The 18,164-nt window shown below is 54.0% G+C and overlaps 1 protein-coding gene across 1 annotated transcript; it reads left to right on the forward strand.

Annotated features, from left to right (window-relative positions):
* Positions 1-425: 425 nt before the first annotated feature.
* On the forward strand, positions 426-17,145 carry LOC135885360 (zinc finger protein 501-like). Its single transcript, XM_065413030.1, has 7 exons — positions 426-514; positions 8,821-8,908; positions 9,591-9,717; positions 15,223-15,336; positions 15,696-15,738; positions 15,930-16,745; positions 16,998-17,145. The coding sequence occupies exons 1-7, from the start codon at positions 426-428 to the stop codon at positions 17,143-17,145; spliced, it is 1,425 nt and encodes a 474-aa protein (XP_065269102.1).
* Positions 17,146-18,164: the final 1,019 nt, after the last annotated feature.

Below are 18,164 nucleotides of genomic sequence, written 5' to 3' on the forward strand. Positions count from 1 at the left end.
TGCAGAAGCTTGGAAATCTCATGTCGGGGTCTGCATTCGACTAGGGAACCGGGACCGAGACAGAAGACCTCTTTGTCCTGCTATGGTACATACAACAGACGCTTATCAACTTTTTGGTGTCCCGAGCCTCTGTTTGCCAGAAGCTGGGAACGGGTGACAGGGGATTGATCACTACATGATTACCTGTCTGTTCATTCCCTCTGGGGCACCTGGCATTGGCCACTGTCAGAAGACAGGATACTGGGCTAGATGGAACTTTGGTCTGACCCACTATGGCCTTTCTTATGTTCTTATATTTGGAACCGGGACTGAACAACGAGGTGGATATTGGCAGATGACACAAAATTATGTAGGTTAGTCAGGCGTAGAGAAGACTTTGAAGCAGTTGAAAGGGATCTAATGAAGCCATGTGACTGGGCAGCACAATGAAAACCAGTGCTGACAAAGCCATACTCATGGAAAGCAGTGAGGTGAACGACTCCTACATATCGCTGGTGTCGGACACCAAAGCACGGTTGGTTGGGCCCAGTGGTGTGAGCAGTGGCAGTGGGGCCTAGTGGTCAGGGTGGTGGAGGTCGAGCCGAGGGGAGCCAAGGGTTGGAGCCGGAGTCAGGAGTCAAGAGCAGGATTGGAAGGGGCTGGGGAGTAGGGCCAGGGCGGGATTAAGGATTCCCGGCCAATGGGAGCTGCGGGGGGCGGAGCCTACAGACAAGACCAGCACCCGGGACAGAGGTTCCTGGTGCGGTGGTCGTCGCGGCGACGCGGCTGGGGGGAGAGGAACGGCAGCGCGCGGAGCCGCCTCGCCCCCACCCCAGCCAGGCAGAGCCGGCCCGGCCGGAACGCAGCACGCAGGCAGAGCCCCGTAGCTGAGCTCTGAAATCTCTCTGACTGGAATGAAATTACTGCAGAGTCAGGACAACCCCACCTTTGGGCTCCATGTCTGACATCTCACCCCACTGCACCGAGCCCGACATTCACAGAGCTTCTCGCATGTCATTCCCTCAGTCATCGGAGCCAGGCGGGGAGAGGAGACATTCTCCCAGACTCCCTTCAACCATTGCCAGCCCACAGGGCCGCGGGGCTTGCGGGGGCTGGGGGCTGTGTTTAAGCAATGCCAGCTCTCAGGGAAGTTGCAAATGAGCTTTAGCAAAGTGGGGGGGTTTGTGCCGTGGAAAACTACCCTGCTTGAAGGTTTTGTTCTTCTGATTTGTGTTCCTGCCCTTTCTCCCTCTTACAGACATCTAGAGGCTAACAGGAGCCAACCGAGCGCACCGCTGATCGCATCTCTTGTGAGACGCCAAAGCAGCTGTTGCATGGGAAGGAGGAGACAGAAGAGGCAGAGCAGGATGTGCCGGGGTGCACCAGCCACACATAACCCCATAGTCTAGGCGGAGGAAGCCAAGCCCCTCCCCAGCCCTGCCGGACATGCTACAGCTGGAGCACCAGTGTGAAAGGGAGCAGCTCAGCTCAGTCTAGGCAGAGCGCCGAAAATGGAGGATGAACATTGTAGGCTCCAGTCCAGAAGCAGCTGAAGCCCCTGACTGCAGAGCCCCGAGGAGCCGAGACCCAGCCGCATCCCCAGGGGCCTGCAGACGTGCAGGGGAGATCGGAGTCTCTGGGAATTTCCCAGGCCGGGAGCCCAGAGACCCCCAGCCCAAGGCCTAGAGACATCTCGTAGGAAGTAACCTGGGTGAACTAGCCATTGTCATGCTGAGTGACGTCAGATGTTCTGGTTGGATCCCCATTGACTCATTGGCAAACACATTGGCCATGGACAAGGCCTTGGGCTAGGACCCGGTGGAGTAACGAGGGCCCGGGTCCCCCTGCCCTGGCCGCCATCCATCCTTGGGTGGCAGCCCACGTCCCCAGTGTGCCACTAGACTGCACAGCCCCAAGAGGAGGGGCAGCCATCTTGTCTCTGAACTCTCAGCCAAACAGCCCTGCGCTGAAGGGCAGCGATATTGACTCTGTTCTCTGGGCCACACAGCACTGAGGGAGAGAGCAGCCATATTGTCTGGAGCCATCAGGCCACACAGGCATGAGAGACAGGATAGAGGCATGGACTCTGGTCTCTGGGCCACACAGCCTCGACGGAGAGGGCGGCCGCACGGACTCTGGTCTCTGGGCCACACAGCCCCGACGGAGAGGGCGGACGCACGGACTCTGGTCGTTGGGCCACACAGCCCCGACGGAGAGGGCGGCCGCACGGACTGTGGTCGTTAGGCCACACGGCCCTGAGTGGCAGGGCAGCCATTTTGACTCTGGCCATTAGGCCAAACCACCCTGAGGCTAATGGCAGTTATTTGGTTTCAGCCATGGGACCTCGCCCCGTCACCCCTAAGGCATCACTCATCTGTCACCATGAGACTGACCCCATGACATAAGACTTTTGGGGTCAAGATGCAAACATGAGCGGAAGCAAGGAGTGGCATCTGAGCCCTCTAAGAGCTCCTCCCACTCCTCTACCAATCTGGGGGTGTTTTATCTCCATCGCTCTGCCTCAGGAATGGATTTGAACAATGGGGGAAAGTTCTGGGGCAGAGTGACCCATCCGGAAGTGGGTCATGTGACCCCTCCGAGAACTCCTCCCAGTTGGGGTGGGCCTCATCCCCTTAGGACCAACCAGAGAGGGGATTTCACCAAATAGGGTTAGTGCTGTGGTGGGGAGACCTGCCCGCGAGAGGGGCCCATCACCCCTCCATGAAATCCCCCCACTGTCCTCTACTAATCGGTCAGGGTTTCACACACACCCTTTAGGCCATCCCAGAAGGGAAATGTATTGATCAGAATAGGTAGTGCCCGAAGATCTAGGCAAGAAGCCGCCGATCTCTGGAGCTCCATGTTTGCGTGGCTGGCAGCATCGCCCTGGAAGTCGCAACACAACGCTGCGTGGAAGAGGCCGTCTCGTTCCAAGGGTGTCTTTAGCAGAAACCACGGCCTAGATCTTCGGGCTATACCTGTTCTGATTGGTACATATTTCCCTTCTGAGATGGCCTAAGGTGGGAGTGAAACCCTCACCAATTGGTAGAGGGTGGTGGGGGGACTTCTTAGAGGGATCACGGGATCCTTTTGCGGGCAGGTCACTCCACTACAGCACTTCCTTGTTTGGTCAGATCCCCTCTCGGGGTGGTCCTACAGGGCTGACGCCCACTTCAACTGGTAGAGGACAGAGGGAGGAGTTATCAGAGGAGATATACAACCCCCTTCTGGATGGGTCACCCTGTCCCGGAACATCCCCCGATTGGTCAAATCCAGTCTCCGGGTGTGTAAAATGCTGGTTGCCCCTGCCAAATTTTAGTAAAAGAAGGGACGAAAGGCATGGACCTTTTGGGTTATCTATAAGGTGGCCATCTTGGACTTCGGAAAAAATGTTGTGACCTTTTGCCATTTGCTATATTATTTTGGGTTGGGAAGCACACTCCCACGCACGGATTGAATCCGCGTAGATAGGGTCTAACATCCAGGCAGAGACGACGCAAAGAGGGATAGGGAGGGTTTTTAGTTAGGTCTATACTCGCCCGTTCCTGTGTCCAGCATAGAAGTCCATCCCTAATGTCCAATGTCAAGAGAGCAGCATCCGTCCATCGCTGTCACTGCAAGAGAAAGTAGAGAGAACATCAACATTACCTCATGGGTGTAATTGTTTGTGAGAGGGGAGCAGTTCCAGAGTTAAAGTTTTGTTAATCCGACTCTTCTGTATCCTATCCTAGCCCTTTCCCCCATAGTAAATGATGTCTTGTTTGTGTGGTTACCACTGCGTGGCCTTATTTTCTTGTGCTAAGGCAAGCTCTGATAGACGAGCTTTACAGAGGGGAGCATGTGGGAAGAATTTACTGTAAGATTCCCCGCATCTTCTGAATGGGGTTTGGGTTCTGCCCTCTTTAAAGGAAGGAAAAATCCTTACAGGTGATCCTACGGGGCTGAAACCCACTGTGATTATTTAGTAATCTGTCCTACTCACCACGATGTTTGTGACCCTGTGTATCATAGGGAAGTAGCCCATGGGGCATTAGGAATCTTTTGATTTAAAATGGACACTTGTGGTGTACAGACGAAGAAGGACAACTTTTCAAATCCAATGTGCACAGAGATTGTATGGACACTGAACGTATTGAGTACAATACTTTTATCTTTAATCTGTACATTAAACAAAGACAAAGGAGCAGGGTTGGGAGGCTGGGCACTGACTTCCCCAGGATCATTCCTCTGCTAGTAATTCCCATTACAAATCTCCTGTCAAGGAAGAGCCTGAGGAAGTGTTCCTGGGAGGGTTTAAAAGGGTCTTGTGGGTTTAGTCCGGGTGGGAGGGGTCAGTTCTGTGTTTTAATAATGTAACTGAGGGTTTTCCCTGCATGGCGGAGCCTAGAGTGTCTGTCTGCAGGGAAAGAGCCTGAGGGCAATCGGGGTGTGAAATGGACTAACACTAATTCAGAAATGTCCCCGATTGCCCTTCTCGCCCTGACAGGCTGCAGAATAATGGCCACATTGCATCCTCCTAAGAAAGGGTTCTCAACCTTTTTCTTTCTGAGGCCCCCCAACATGCTAGAAAAACTCCCTGGCCCACCTGTGCCACAATTAGGGTTGCCAGCAGGGCCGGATTAACCTTCTGTGGGCCCCTATGTAGTCATTGTGGGCTCCGAGTGTGGGCCTGGTGTGGCAGTGCCATTGGTGCCATAGTATACCCGGTACTGAATCTCAGAGACATTTTTCATTTTGATCACACACCTCTACAGGACTATCTGCATTGCCACACACAGCTCCCTCAGCCCCCAGTTCTTCTCATTGAGCTGTACCCATGTGGGTTTACCAGTGTCCACAATGATCAGGGAAACTCCCCACAGATTTATCTCCTTCCTCATTCAGATGTTCTCTAGCCATGTCCCAGTACCCCTATGTCACCAGTCACTGGATGTGGTTCTGGTCTCAGCTCAGAGTTCCACAGCCAGCAGATACCTGATCAATTCCGACAAATCCCTCGCTCAGCCCCCATCCTGCCATGTGAGCAAGCCACCTGCAAACACCATTTCCCCAACGTGAGGACCTAGCCCTTGGGAATGGAAGACACCAGCCTTTCTCCCTCTGCTCCCAGCTACATGCTAGTCTATTACCTGGTCACCACCACCTCTCCCCAGGCTTGTTTCCTCTCTACTTTGGACATGCTCCCCCACCAGCTGGGGCTATTCTCCCGCTCCAAGCCTGACTTGCTGCCTCTTTCCCTGCTCCCCTTGACATTCCTTTCCTACGGGTGACCTCTGTTCCCTGAGGTTAACTCCAGTTTCTTTATCTGCTCTAGCTTAATGGCCCCAGTAGTCACAGAGCCACCTGCAGCTTCTCTGGCTATAGCCATGGGGCCAATTGCCAGAGGCCAGCCTTAGATAGCTGCAGCTCCTAGTCAAGGGAGGGGGTGGCAATTCCAAGGCTGAGCATGCTTGAACCTTGCAACAGCGGCACTAGGGACTCTAAATCCTCAGCGCTGGCCCTAGGCAGCTGCAGGCTCTGCAGTTAGGCGCTTCCCTCCTCTAGGCCATGGCTTTAAGTACCTGAGATGCCCATCACCTGCAGCAGAGGCCACCAATTCCCACGCACCCCTCAGCTAGCACATAGTCATGCAGAAAGTGCAGCCTGGATGGTTTTGGAGGCTGGAGTGCCAGGAGGTTCCCATCCCTGAGCAGCAGCTCTGCAACAAGCTCACATGGCCCAACTCCGCTCTGGGACCAGGACCCTGTGAAGACAGTGGAGTTACCCTGAGTATAACCAGTTCTGTCCAAAGCCTGTTGAAGTGACTGGGAGTCTTTTCATTGCCTTTAATGGGCTGTGTATAGAAGCAAAGACCCATTCTAGACTCTAGGAGCAAAGTGCATTCTATGCTGCACTGGTTTCCTATTGTAACAGGAAGGTCTCACATTACCTAGTGAATAAGCAACACCTCCTACGGCCCCTAACTTTTTCTGAGAGGCCTCCTGCCCAATTACTAAATGTAAACCGGCTTCGCTTACAAGGGCTGAAAATATCAGGTAGTGTGGTCACAAAAGCAAGGCACTTCTGAATTCAGCGGGAATTTTGGATGTGCACAGAACACAGACAGGACTGGTTCCCGCATGGTTCCAGAACTGTAGTAAAGTGGAACAATTTTCAGCTTGTGTGATTGGAGAATAACTGGATCCATATCATAAGGCTGTCCTACATAAATGAGGAAAAGTTGAGGTGCCTTTCTTATTCTTTTGTTCCACTCTTCATTTCTATGGGGAATTTGCCAATGCAATATTACTGTCTTCCTTTTAAACAAACTAAAAAAAATGGTAGTGGCTGTTGAAAATAGCAATTCCAGTCCTAGTTAGCACTGGGGAGATGCCAGCATTTGTTGCTCAATTTTATCCTACTTTTCCTACAGCAAGTTACAGTGGATCAGCACATTTGATTTGGAAGAAATGAAGTAACAGCCGCCCAAATTGCTCTTCAGCACTCCTGAATTTTGAGAGTGTTTAAATCTGGAAGGCAGGTGCTAAATTCCTGAATATTAGATAAATCTGGAAAGGAAAAGCTGATTTCTGCTTCCATGGCTCAGACGTGGAAATCCTCCTACGTGCCTGGTACTGTTCCTAAAGCTGCCCAGGTCCTCTAGTAGAGCCTCCCCTCCCTTACTTTTCATTCTAATTTCTGGTGGGATCCACATACCTCCCTTGTTAGGCTTCATTCACCCACGAAAGCTTATGCCCCAATACTTCTGTTAGTCTTAAAGGTGCCACAGGACCCTCTGTTGCTTTTTACAGATTCAGACTAACACGGCTACCCCTCTGATACTTCAGATAGAGAGGGGCACTGCCCATTCATTCCACCCAGTTCCTTCTTTGGGGGCTGCCAGGCGAGGTCACAGCAGCAGCCCTAATCCAGTCTGGGGAAGTCCTCTGAGGGTGCTATCTGGGCCAAAGCCACCTACTCCTTAGGCCCACTTGTTCCCCACTCACAGTGCCACCCCCTTCCAGCAGCCAGCTCCCCACCCCCAGCAAGCTGCAGCGCATGGGGTCTCAGCTTCCCCTCTCCCTCCCCCTCCCCCTCCCTTCCTGTGGCTGGCGGCCAAGGGAATGCTGGGAAATGTAGTTCCTTCCGGCTCTCTGGGCAGGGAGCTGGCCAAGGAACTACAGCTCCCAGGGCCCCGTGGGGTCTGAGCGCCCAGGTGGATCCCCGCTCCCAGGCTCGCTCTCAGCGCCTCTGCTCGCAGCGATGGGCCCCGGGTGGATCCGGGCCTGGCACGGACCAGACGCTGCTGCCGCTGCCGCCGTGAGCCGGACCCGGCTGGGAGCTGCTGCCCCCGGGTGTGTGCGGGGAGAGCCCGGCACTAGCCCCCGTGCCGGCCGGGGGGTTTCTCCAGCCGGGCCCCGGCCCGGCCCCAGGGGAGCGAGAGACCCGGGGACAGGGACTGGGGCCGGCCCCGGCACAGCTGGGAGCCCGGGGGCAGCGAACGGGTCCGCAGCCAGAGGCTGGCAATGGGGGGCAGGGAGAGGCTGGCAATGGGGGGCGGGGAGAGGCTGGCAATGGGGGGCAGGGAGAGGCTGGCAATGGGGGGGCGGGGGGGCAGGGAGAGGCTGGCAATGGGGGGCAGGGAGAGGCTGGCAATGGGGGGCCGGGGGGGCAGGGAGAGGCTGGCAATGGGGGGCAGGGAGAGGCTGGCAATGGGGGGCGGGGAGAGGCGGGGAGAGGCTGGCAATGGGGGGGCGGGGAGAGGCTGGCAATGGGGGGCCGGGGGGGCGGGGAGAGGCTGGCAATGGGGGGCCGGGGGGGCAGGGAGAGGCTGGCAATGGGGGGCAGGGAGCTGTGGGCCCCGCCCCTCCCCCGGCCGGAGATCTGGGCCCGGCCCCGCTGCCCGGGACGCTCCGTCTCCCGGCGATCCCGGGGCAGGCGCTGGCTGCAGCCCGGCCGGACGCACAGGAAGGGGCCGGGGCCGGGCTCGGGAGCGGTGGGGGGGAGGGGGGAAGTGGGGCGGACAGCCCCAGAGATCGGACACGGGGTAACCCCTGGGGCCGGGGGGGAGACCCCGGGGAAAGTGACTCCGCACAAGGGCGCCTGGGAACCGGGGGAGCAGAGACCGGGGCCCGGGGGGGTGTCGGGGAGGGGGGAGCCGGAGTTGCAAGGGGGGGGGGTTAATTTCATCCTTTCCCTGTTTGTGCCCCTCCCCCCTCACATCCTGGTACAAATTCTCGCTGGTGCTTCCCCTTTTCTCGCTCCTTGTCACGGCTGGATATAAAATCCAGGGAGAGACCCCTGCTTTTCCTAAAATGAACTCTCTGTTTTCTGGGTTTTGCCCTATTTTTTCCAAAGGTCTCAAATGGCCATTTAAAGTCTTTGATTTGGGGGGTTTCCCACCATTTTATCAGCAGCGATTTCTCCTTGTTTGGGTGGGAAATTGTTGCCCTGAGCCATTCCCCAAAAGGGATCAGGGGTCACTGGGGGCTGTTCGGGGAGCCTAGGGACACGGCTGCCTCGGGGATGGGGTGGCCGTTCCCTGCTAGCAACAGGGCATGGCAGGGGCACAGGAGGGGAAGGACGGAACAAGTCCCCCATGGGGCCTGCCCAGCCCCGTTGTTCTGCTGTCCCCTAGCATATTGTTCAGAGACTTTGTTACTGGGAGACTTAAAAATGTCTCTGTGGGCTCAGCCTGGCAGGAGGGGCCAGGTCTACGCTGGAATAAAGAGATCAAACGTTTTCCCAGCATGGCAGAATCTAGGGTGTCTGTCTGCTGGGAAAGAACCGGGGGGAATTGTGGTGTGAAATGAACTGAAGCCTGTTCTGAAACCTCCCCCATTTCCCTTCTTACCCTGCCAGGCTGCAGAACAGCTCCACATTTCGCTCCAGCTCATCCCGTCCTCCCATGGCACAGGGTGGAGAAATGGCTGCAGCGGAGCCAGTTCAGGTAGGGGTTATTGGGGGGTGGCTGGTGGGTTGCTGCAGGAGGGAGGGGGCAGCAATACACAGGGGGTGGGAAGGTTTGGGTTGTCTGGTTTGGAGGTTGGAACAGGCAGGAAATTCACAGGGTGGAGAAAGGGAGGAGGCCAGGGTGTGGCAAACTTGCTGGGACTTGTTTAATATGTGGCCTGGAGTCTAGGATCAGAGCCATGCGGTCTGGAGGTGAAATGCCCTAGTTTATAGAAGAGGACTCAACCCACCTAGGTGGGGCTAGGAAAACGGGCCAGACTCCCAGTGCTGGAGCCTGACCCGAGTAACCAGCGGCTGCTGTGCGATAGGAAGGTGGCACCCAGCAGTGAGGTTTAGGGGAGATGACTTGGCCCTTCGTATCCAGCTCCTCACAATGAGGAGGGTGTTGGGCTCCCTACCAGGGAGCTCTCCCTGGACCCTGCTAGGGCTCCACCTCCTGTATCGGTCTCTGGCTAGTAGGTGTGTGATGGATCTGCTGGGAGAGACAAGGGGCTCTCTCTCCGTCCCCTCACCCTGGTGTTTCCTGGATGCTCTGAGTGGGGTGGGGGTGGGACCATGGTGACTGCGAGCTACTCAGAGCTTCCATTTGATTGGCTCCTCTCCCCCGTGAGTAGTGGAGTTGTGGCTGGGGCAGCAGGTTCTGAGTGGGGCTCTTTCAGGGGCCAGTGACCTTCGAGGAGGTGGCTGTGTATTTCACCGCGGGGCAGGGGGCTCTGCTGGACCCCGCTCAGAGAGCCCTCTACAGAGACGTCATGCAGGAGAACTATGAGAACGTCACCTCGCTGGGTAAGGATTCCTGTCCCCTCGGTTCTTAGAAGGGGAAATGCAGAGTTCAGATTCACGTCATCCCCACAATGCCACCTCTACTCTGCCCTGTTTCAGCATTACCTAACTTGGTTTTGCTGGCTGGTGCCCCAACCTGGTCCCACCCCCTCCCCTAAGGCCCCGCCACTGAGCCCCACCCCAACTCCATTTCTCTCTGCTCCCCCTCTCCTGGTGGCTCTGTCTAGCACCCACCCACACCCACGCACTCAAAGCGGCCCAGGAGCTTCTCCTGCCTCAGGATAGGAAGGGTGGCCTAGTGGTTAAGGCACAGGCCTCTGGCTTAGATGTTCTGGTTTTGATTCTCTGCTTTGCCACAGCCTCCCTGCTTAGCCTTGAGAAAGTCACTTCACCTCTGGGTGCCCTAGATCCCACCTGCCCAATGGGGCTCATGCTGACCCTGCCTCCTAGGCTAAATCCATTCATGCCTGTGTGGTGATACAGGCAATGGAGGTATCAAGGTTTTGGCATTCACAGCACCCCCTGGCAAGGAGTCCCACAGGCTGACTGTACGTTGTGTATAGAAATACTTCCTTTTGTGTGTTTCCCATCAGCTCTAAGACACCTGAAGGTGTATTTCCAGAACATACAAATGTTATCACCTTTCTCCAATGGCAGTGCCTTCTTTTCCTATTAGTTACTCAGGAATTAGGAATCAGCTCTTAAACACTGCAATCTATTTATACACTGCATTTGACATTTCTCCAGCACAAATGAAAACGCACTTCTGTTCAAGGTATAGTAAAGATTCAAAACATAAAAACAAATTTAAAAAATGGAACTTGCATTTACAAATGACTGATCTAAAAGCCTGTTTTAGCCTCTGGAAACGGTTCGGTTTTATAATGTGATAGAGAAATCCTGAGTAGGTAGCTACAGTGACCCAACTGGATGAGTCTTAACCGTGCGTGAATGAAAATACAGTATGACACGCTGTGTCTTACACGTTAAGGAAATTTGCCCTCTGAACAATGTCCTTTCAAGGGCATACTCAGATATTATGGAAGCTAGTAAAGAGCCCTGTTCTAAGGCTGTAAAAACAGATAGAACTAAGAGCACTCCAGGAATTGTTTAAAAAAAATATCCCCAGGCTCCATAGACCAATTGGATTGAGAAGCAGAGCTCTGTACAGTAACTTCCTCTGATTTCCTTCGGGAACAACTGAAATGACTATTTCACCAAAATACGACTGAATTAGACTATTATAGACTAAATAGACCTGAAATAGACTCTTACACTGAAAATAAAACTGACCAGCTTTGTGGGAGAGACGTCAGGAGATCAGCATCATCAGGTCCCTTCTCTTGGCCATGGCTTGCCAGAACCTGCTCCCCCCGACTCATCCTGCCAGCGGGGTGACAAGGAGCTATTTCCCCACAGACGGTGCTTTGAGTGCCCCTCTGGTCCCTGGGCTGCTAGCGCTGCTGCGGGGGCTGGCAGGGGGGTTTCTAAGTGGCACGGGCTCTCACCCGCTCAGCCGGAGGGGGCGTTTGAGAACCTCCTTAAAGACCCTCTGTGTGCGAAGGGGTGGGAGTGGAGAGAACGATACAGCTCTCCCCTCTGGCTCCCAGCCACGGAGCAGCAGCAGCCGGCACAAGGGGGAATTTACATTTCCCAGCTGCTGATCTCTGGAACAGCCCTATCAGCCAAAGCAACTTCTAGCTCCACTCGCAGCTAAGGGCTTCCGGATCCTCCGGTGACAGTGGGGATGGGGAGCAGCAGTTCATTTTCCCCCTCTGCCCTCCCTAAATGGCGCCCTGCTCCCTCTGCCCTGGAAAGGGACCACCTTTACCTGCAGTAGGAGCCGGGCTAGGAATTACAGCCGCACACTGCTGCAAAAGCGCTCATCTGCTGGCTCCATGGGTGGGGGTGAACAGCTGGCGTGGGGAGGCTAGCTCCCCCGCCCCTTCCACGCCCACCAAACTGATGGGTTGGAAACAGTGAATGCTTCTGCCCTGGGACAGGCTGAGGGGGCCCTGCATGTGCAAGGGCTGATTTGTGGCTGCCCCAGCTGATTATCCCAGTGGGTGCTGAGCACCCACCAGTTTTTCCCCTGGATGCTCCAGCCCCGGCACGCCCACGGAGTCGGCACCTATGAGCAACACCCCAACGTACCCGTGACACACACCAGCGCTCTGCCCTCCCCTGCTACAGGACGCTCTGGGAACCGAGCACACGGGCAGGACAACATGACGTCTGACATCTTCTCTTTGCTAAGGAAAAGTCTGGATTTAGGTTCGGTGTAACGACCCCCGGCCATCACTCAAACACTGAGCCTGCTCCATACAAACCAGCTTGGACTCGCTCTGTAATCCTGCGGGGCCGTCCCTCCGGGTCTAGCCCTCAGGGAGGCCACGCGGAGCCCTTAGCACTGCACTCAATTAGTGGGGAAATGAGCCATCTTTAGAGCTCAGTCTGCTGGCTCTGGGCTGGGCAAGAGTGAGTCTATGAACCCGGCCTTCGGGCAGGGCAGGGCACCAGCGGGCAGGGGCAGACTCTGCACACACTGGAACCCCTGTGGGTCAGCACCGCCCCTCCCACCCGCCAGGGATCAGCTGTTCCGCAGCGTGCAGGAGGGCGGGACAGCGGTGTGAAGAGGCTGGGCAGGTGGGGGCTTGGAGGAAGGGGTGGGGTAGGGGCAGGGCCTGAGGCGGAGCAGGGGGTCAAGCACCCCTGGCAACTTGGTAAATGGGCGCCTATGGTCAGGGCAGAGTAACATAGTCTGGAAGCCCAGGCCCTTAGTCAGGGCATCAGGCAGTTAGGGGCTCTGGCAGGGGTGAGCACCAGACACAGGCCTTCTGGCCTCATGCAGGGAGGCTGTCACCCCAGGGGTGGGCTGGCAGGAGGTAGGGGGACCCGAGCCCTCCCTACCCCACCAAGTCCCAGCCCAGGGCCATAACAGTGGCGGAGTGGTGCACCACAGGATCAGCGGGGATCTGAACGTCACACACCAGCCTAGTATCCGGCCAAGGCCCAACCAGACTCATCTCCTTTCCATGGGCTACTTGCTACCTCCTCTGGGTTTGGGACCTCTGTGCTGTATGTGTCCTTGTCCCCCTGGGATCGGCGGTGAGCCCTAGCCCCAGCCGCTCCTGAGCACCGTGGCCAGCCGGGGGCTCTGGGAGCTCAGGCCAGTCCTCAGGCAGCAGAGCTGGGAGCTCCTCCGTGATCTCATGCTCTGGCAGCGGTGCGGGAAGCATCCATCTCCCTCGGCAGCTCCAGCGCACGTAAGCTGCAGGATGCGCTTCTGGCGGAGGCGGATGTGGCTTTCCTGTTCTGCAGCCCAAGGGGTGGGTTGTGGTCCCCCCAGGCCACGCCTCCTCGCTACACACTCCCTTACCCTCCCCCTGAGTGTTCCTTTTGCGTCATTGCCTTCACTTTGTCCTTGATCAACCCTGGAGTCTACTAGCATGTGCCCCACCAGGCTGCTGACAGTCTCCATGGCAACAACACACCCTTGTGCATCTTCACTGACACAACCGACAACACCCGGCACTGAGATGAGGCAGACTAGGTCCTTCAATGTTGATAGGCACTTCTCTTCCTGCCACAGTCACAGCTCTGCCGAGCTGCTCCAGTTGATCCTCGCACCGTTCGGTTACCACTGACACAGTGCACACAGCTGGGGGGCATGCAGATAAATGCTGGTTTTCCCATCTGTGGAACACAACAGAAACAATGACATGTTCTCTCAGTCCTTCCTCGTGTCTATTGTAGAGTCATAGATTTTATGGCCAGAAAGGAAAATTCATCCATCCTGTGTAAGATAGGCTATAGAATTTCATCCAGCTACTGCTGTATTGAGCTGAACCCCTTGTGTTTGAACAAACCATCTCCCAGAAAGGCAGACGGTCTTGACCTGGAGACTTCCTGAGGTGGAGAAGATGCCTCTTACATTCGTAGTTTGTAAACCTTCACACCAGCCTTACTGAACTATTTCCCATGCTTAGTGCCATCTCAAGAGTTAAGGAAGGGCAGAGTTAAGGTTGTGTTGCAGGTGTGGCATGTATTTAAACTTATAATTTCCTAGTTTTCAAAGGTTTAAGTTTAGCTCCCATCCACATGCTGGGAGACATGAGGCAGCACTGGGCAATGTTAACAGCATGAATGTAGTTCATTGGTATTTAGTATCAGAGGGGTAGCCGTGTTAGTCTGAATCTGTAAAAAGCAACAGAGGGTCCTGTGGCACCTTTAAGACTAACAGAAGTATTGGGAGCATAAGCTTTCGTGGGTAAGAACCTCACTTCTTCAGATGCAAGTATTGGTATTTAATTACCTTGATTTTTAGTGGATTTTGTGCCAGTATAACTGCATCTACCTTAGAGCTTTTCCTGACATAGCTATGATAGTTAGCGGTGTGATTTTTCACACCCCCATCTGACAGAGCTATGCTGGCAAAACTTTTAAGTGTAGACCGGGAAGACTGTGTGTGGATTTTAGACCACTTTAAAATGTGACTCTGAACCCAAATATTTTGTAATCAGAGGGCAAGACTTCCAAGGTGAACTTCTGCTGAATGCAAGAAAAAAGGACAACATGCATTGTCTGAAAGGTAGCAGATGTGGGGCTCAATCTCACATTCATGGGGGTAGCTCGGGTTCAATGACCACAGCCAACCCAAAGAAACAAGGGGGGGGGGGCACCTACTAACTGAGATCGACGCCAAGTGACTGAGCTCAATCGGGGGAAATCAGAACCGTAGTTTCAGCCCCAGCTGTGTGCAAGCAAATGTTACAAGAGCAAGATGCTTTTGTAAAAAGCTACCCGTATGTGTGGGGGCTGTATCTTAGGAACCTCTTTAACAAATCACCCCATATTTGGACCACAAACTCTTCCTTGAATGCCCATGAAAAATTTGCCCAGCAAATTTCAAGACATTCCGAAAAAACCTGTGGAATTTAGGGTAGTTAGAAAAGTTGGTCTTTAAACAAAAAATAATATTTCTGTCGACCTAGCAATTGCCTCTGGGGGAGGTGGATGACTTACCCTGACAGGAAAGCCCAGTGTCTACACTAACTCCCTACAGCGCTAGAGTTGCAGTGTCTCAAGTGTAGACAAGCCCTGAGATACGACATTCAATGACACCCCCCGTCCCTCCTATTCCTCACTGCGCTGAATCCCACCAGCCCATGCTCACTGGTCCCGGCTCTCCTACAACTCCCCCGTTCTCTCAGGGTTTCTCTCTGGGATGAAGAAGCAGGTCCAGGGTAACTTCCTCTCTGGCTGGGGCCTTAACTTCCTGGAATGTGGAGTTCCTGTCTCTGTGTTTTAGGAGCCCCTTTGCTGAGCAGTGTCTGGCTGTGTGTGTTCCCAGCAGAGATGGGGAGAGTTAAATCCCTCATACGCAGAGTCTCCTGCACCTGGGGAGCTGCCCCCAGCCTTTCCCTGCTGTAAAATGGACTGGGGTTAAAGTAATAGAAACGTCCCATGAATTCCCCTGGTCTCCCTTGTTTTCTTTCCCCTGAGCAGGGTGTCCAGTTTCCAAACCTGATGTGATCTCCCAGCTGGAACGAGGGGAGGAGCCATGGGTCCCGGATCTCCAGGGCTGTGAGGAAGGAGAGATCCCCAGAGGTGCCTGCGCAGGTGAGGGATCATTAAACCAACTCAAAGCTCTCAGTGCCCGAAGGAAACAGCTGGGAGTCCCTAAAAGCCTTGTGAGCTCTCGGGGTTCAGGAGTATCCCCAGGAGGCCGTGTATCCTCAGGGCAGCTGTCGCTCATGGCTTCCTGCGCATCCTGACTGACACCTGGCAGAGCTCCCTCCCTGAGGGGATGTGGAGGCAGAATTGTTCCCCTTCTCTCTCCCCTATGGGGAAGAGTTGTGGAGAATCCAGCTACTAGGTTTCTTTTCTGTCTCTCCAGCTCTAATTTTGGTTTGTTTTCCCCTTTCCATCCCTGTGTCTGAGGTTTCTCTCTCTGTCCCAGCAGGTGCTGGGATGGTGAGTGAGGAGAAGAAGCAGAATCCTCAGCAGGAAGATTCTGAGCAAGTGGCACCACATGGGGGATTATCGCACGGCTCCAGAGGGAATGTGTCCAGGCATCGTGTGCAGGGCAAAGCCTGTGAGAGTCAGCACAGGCCAGAGAGGGAGCAGAGAAACCAGCCAGCGGAGAAAGTGGGTAACTCCATTAATTGTCAGGGAACTCACCAGGACCTTCTGGAAACCACAGCCAAGCCTAGAATACCCACAGGAGAGAGAAATAACACATGCAGTGAGTGTGGAAAACATTTCACTAGCCACTCCAGCCTTTTAAAACATGAGAGAATCCACACTGGAGAGAGGCCCTACGGATGCAGTGAGTGTGGGAAAAGCTTCAGTCAGAGCATTCACCTTACTCGACATCACAGGATCCACACAGGAGAGAGACCCCATGAATGCAGTGAGTGCGGGAAAACCTTCACTCTGAGCTCTACCCTTATTAACCACCAGAGGATCCACACAGGAGAACGACCGTATAAATGTAGTGAGTGTGGGAAAAAGTTCACTCGGAGCTCAGGTCTTGTTAAGCATCAGAGGATCCACACAGGAGAGAAACCTTATGAATGCTGTGAGTGTGGGAAAAGCTTCACTGACAGGTCAGATCTTATTAATCATCAGAGGATCCACACAGGAGAGCGACCCTATAAATGTAGTGAGTGTGGGAAAAAGTTCACTCGGAGCTCAGGTCTTCTTATACATCAGAAGATCCACACAGGAGAGAAGCCCTACAAATGCTGTGAATGTGGGAAAAGCTTCATTCAGAGCTCAACCCTTAATAAACATGAGAGGATCCACACAGGGGAGAGAACCTACGAATGCAGTGAGTGCGGGAAAAGCTTCAGTCAGAGCTTTCACCTTATTCGACATCACAGATTGCACACAGGAGAGAAACCCTACGAATGCAGTGAGTGTGGGAAAAGCTTCACTCAGAGCTCAGCCCTTAATAAACATCAGAGGATCCACACAGGGGAGAGACCCTATGAATGCTGTGAGTGCGGGGAAAGCTTCTCTGTAAAGTCAGACCTTATTGAACATCAGAATATCCACATGGGAAAGATACCTCATCAGTGCTCTGAGTGTGGAAAAACTTTCACACAGAGTTCATCCCTCAATACACATCAGAGGATCCACACAGGAGAGCGCCCCTATGAGTGCTGTGAGTGTGGGAAACTGTTCAGGCAGAAATCAACCCTAATTACACATCAGGCAAGGCATACAGGAGAGAGACCCTATCAATGCTGTGATTGCGGGAAAGGCTTCAGTGTGAGCTCAGACCTCATTGTACATCAGAGAATTCACACGGGAGAGAGACCTTATAGATGCTCTGAGTGCGGGAAAAGTTTCACCCGGAGCTCACCCCTTACAAGACATCAGAGTATTCACAGGAGAGAAACACAGCATAGAAACTCTGTGTAGGGCGGAGAAAAGATTAAAAAAAACAAAACACATTTGCTCATTCCCACATAGTGACCTTGTGGTTTGTTTGCACCATTTGTGTCACTCAGTTCTCTCAGCTGCCTCGTGTGTTGCCCATTTGTGCCTTTTACAGGTCACCCTTCTCTGGGGTGAGTCCCGTGCTCCTTTCCCCCAACTCCTTTCTCCTGTGAGTCATTGGAGTGTGTGTCCTTCCAGCAAGGAGTTTCCATCAGCCCCAGGTGGGGGAAATTGGGGTGACCACAAGTCACCTCACTGAGTGAGAATGGACATGGGGTTTGTCTTCTGCTCTAGGATTTCCCTTGGTGTCGGCGTGCTGGAGGTAGCTATCCTGATGTAAACACACCGCTCTGTTTGCAGTGCTGACATAGCCCGGGCACAGGGGTTGGGGTTAGCTGGCATCTTCCCCTTTGGCCTGTCCTAATGGACACCCATTTTCCTGGTCTGGACAATCCCTGAGCATCACGTTTATACTGTCACCCCAGTAGCAGAGCGATTGTTAGTCACCAAGTTCCCCCTTTACTGACAAAATGTCTCCTTCCCAGTTGTGCTCACGCTGGTCCAGGTGGTGCTGGGCAGCAGGTATTTTTACTTTTATCTGTTTCCTTATTGACAGTATATTTCAATATGACAAAGAGGAGAAGCAGGAGTGGGATAAATGTATCATTTCAACCTCTGCGAGGCCAGAAGGAAATGGGGCGAGTCGGAGGGATTCCCTCCTTCCCCATCACCATCACTAGGCCCACTCACTCCAGCAGCGCTGGCGTCTGTGTGAGGCACAGTGGAGTTTCTCCACCTCTATTCTACTCCTTCAGCTCCCAGAGAGTCTCTACAATTAGTATCAATTTGATCCTAAATCTGACTCATTAGAGCTGACAATGAAAGTGTCCCAGACCTGGTGGGGAATTCCAATGGATCCCAAACACTGTGACATCATTCCAAGTTTAAATCCCAGTTTCTGTCTATTGACAAAGCCACTTCTGGACTTTTTCCTGCTGATT

This window comes from Emys orbicularis, chromosome 11, assembly GCF_028017835.1.
Source record: "Emys orbicularis isolate rEmyOrb1 chromosome 11, rEmyOrb1.hap1, whole genome shotgun sequence".
Classification (NCBI taxonomy): domain Eukaryota; kingdom Metazoa; phylum Chordata; order Testudines; family Emydidae; genus Emys; species Emys orbicularis.

Excerpts from the sequence above, each read along its gene's own strand:
- LOC135885360 (XM_065413030.1), top strand. The coding sequence starts at position 426 with ATGAAAACCAGTGCTGACAAAGCCATACTCATGGAAAGCAGTGAGGTG. Across the intron at positions 15,337-15,695 it reads CCCCAGAGGTGCCTGCGCAG|TGAGGAGAAGAAGCAGAATC; the intron begins GTGAGGGATCAT and ends TGGGATGGTGAG. Across the intron at positions 16,746-16,997 it reads GGGGAAAGCTTCTCTGTAAA|CTCAGACCTCATTGTACATC; the intron begins GTCAGACCTTAT and ends CTTCAGTGTGAG.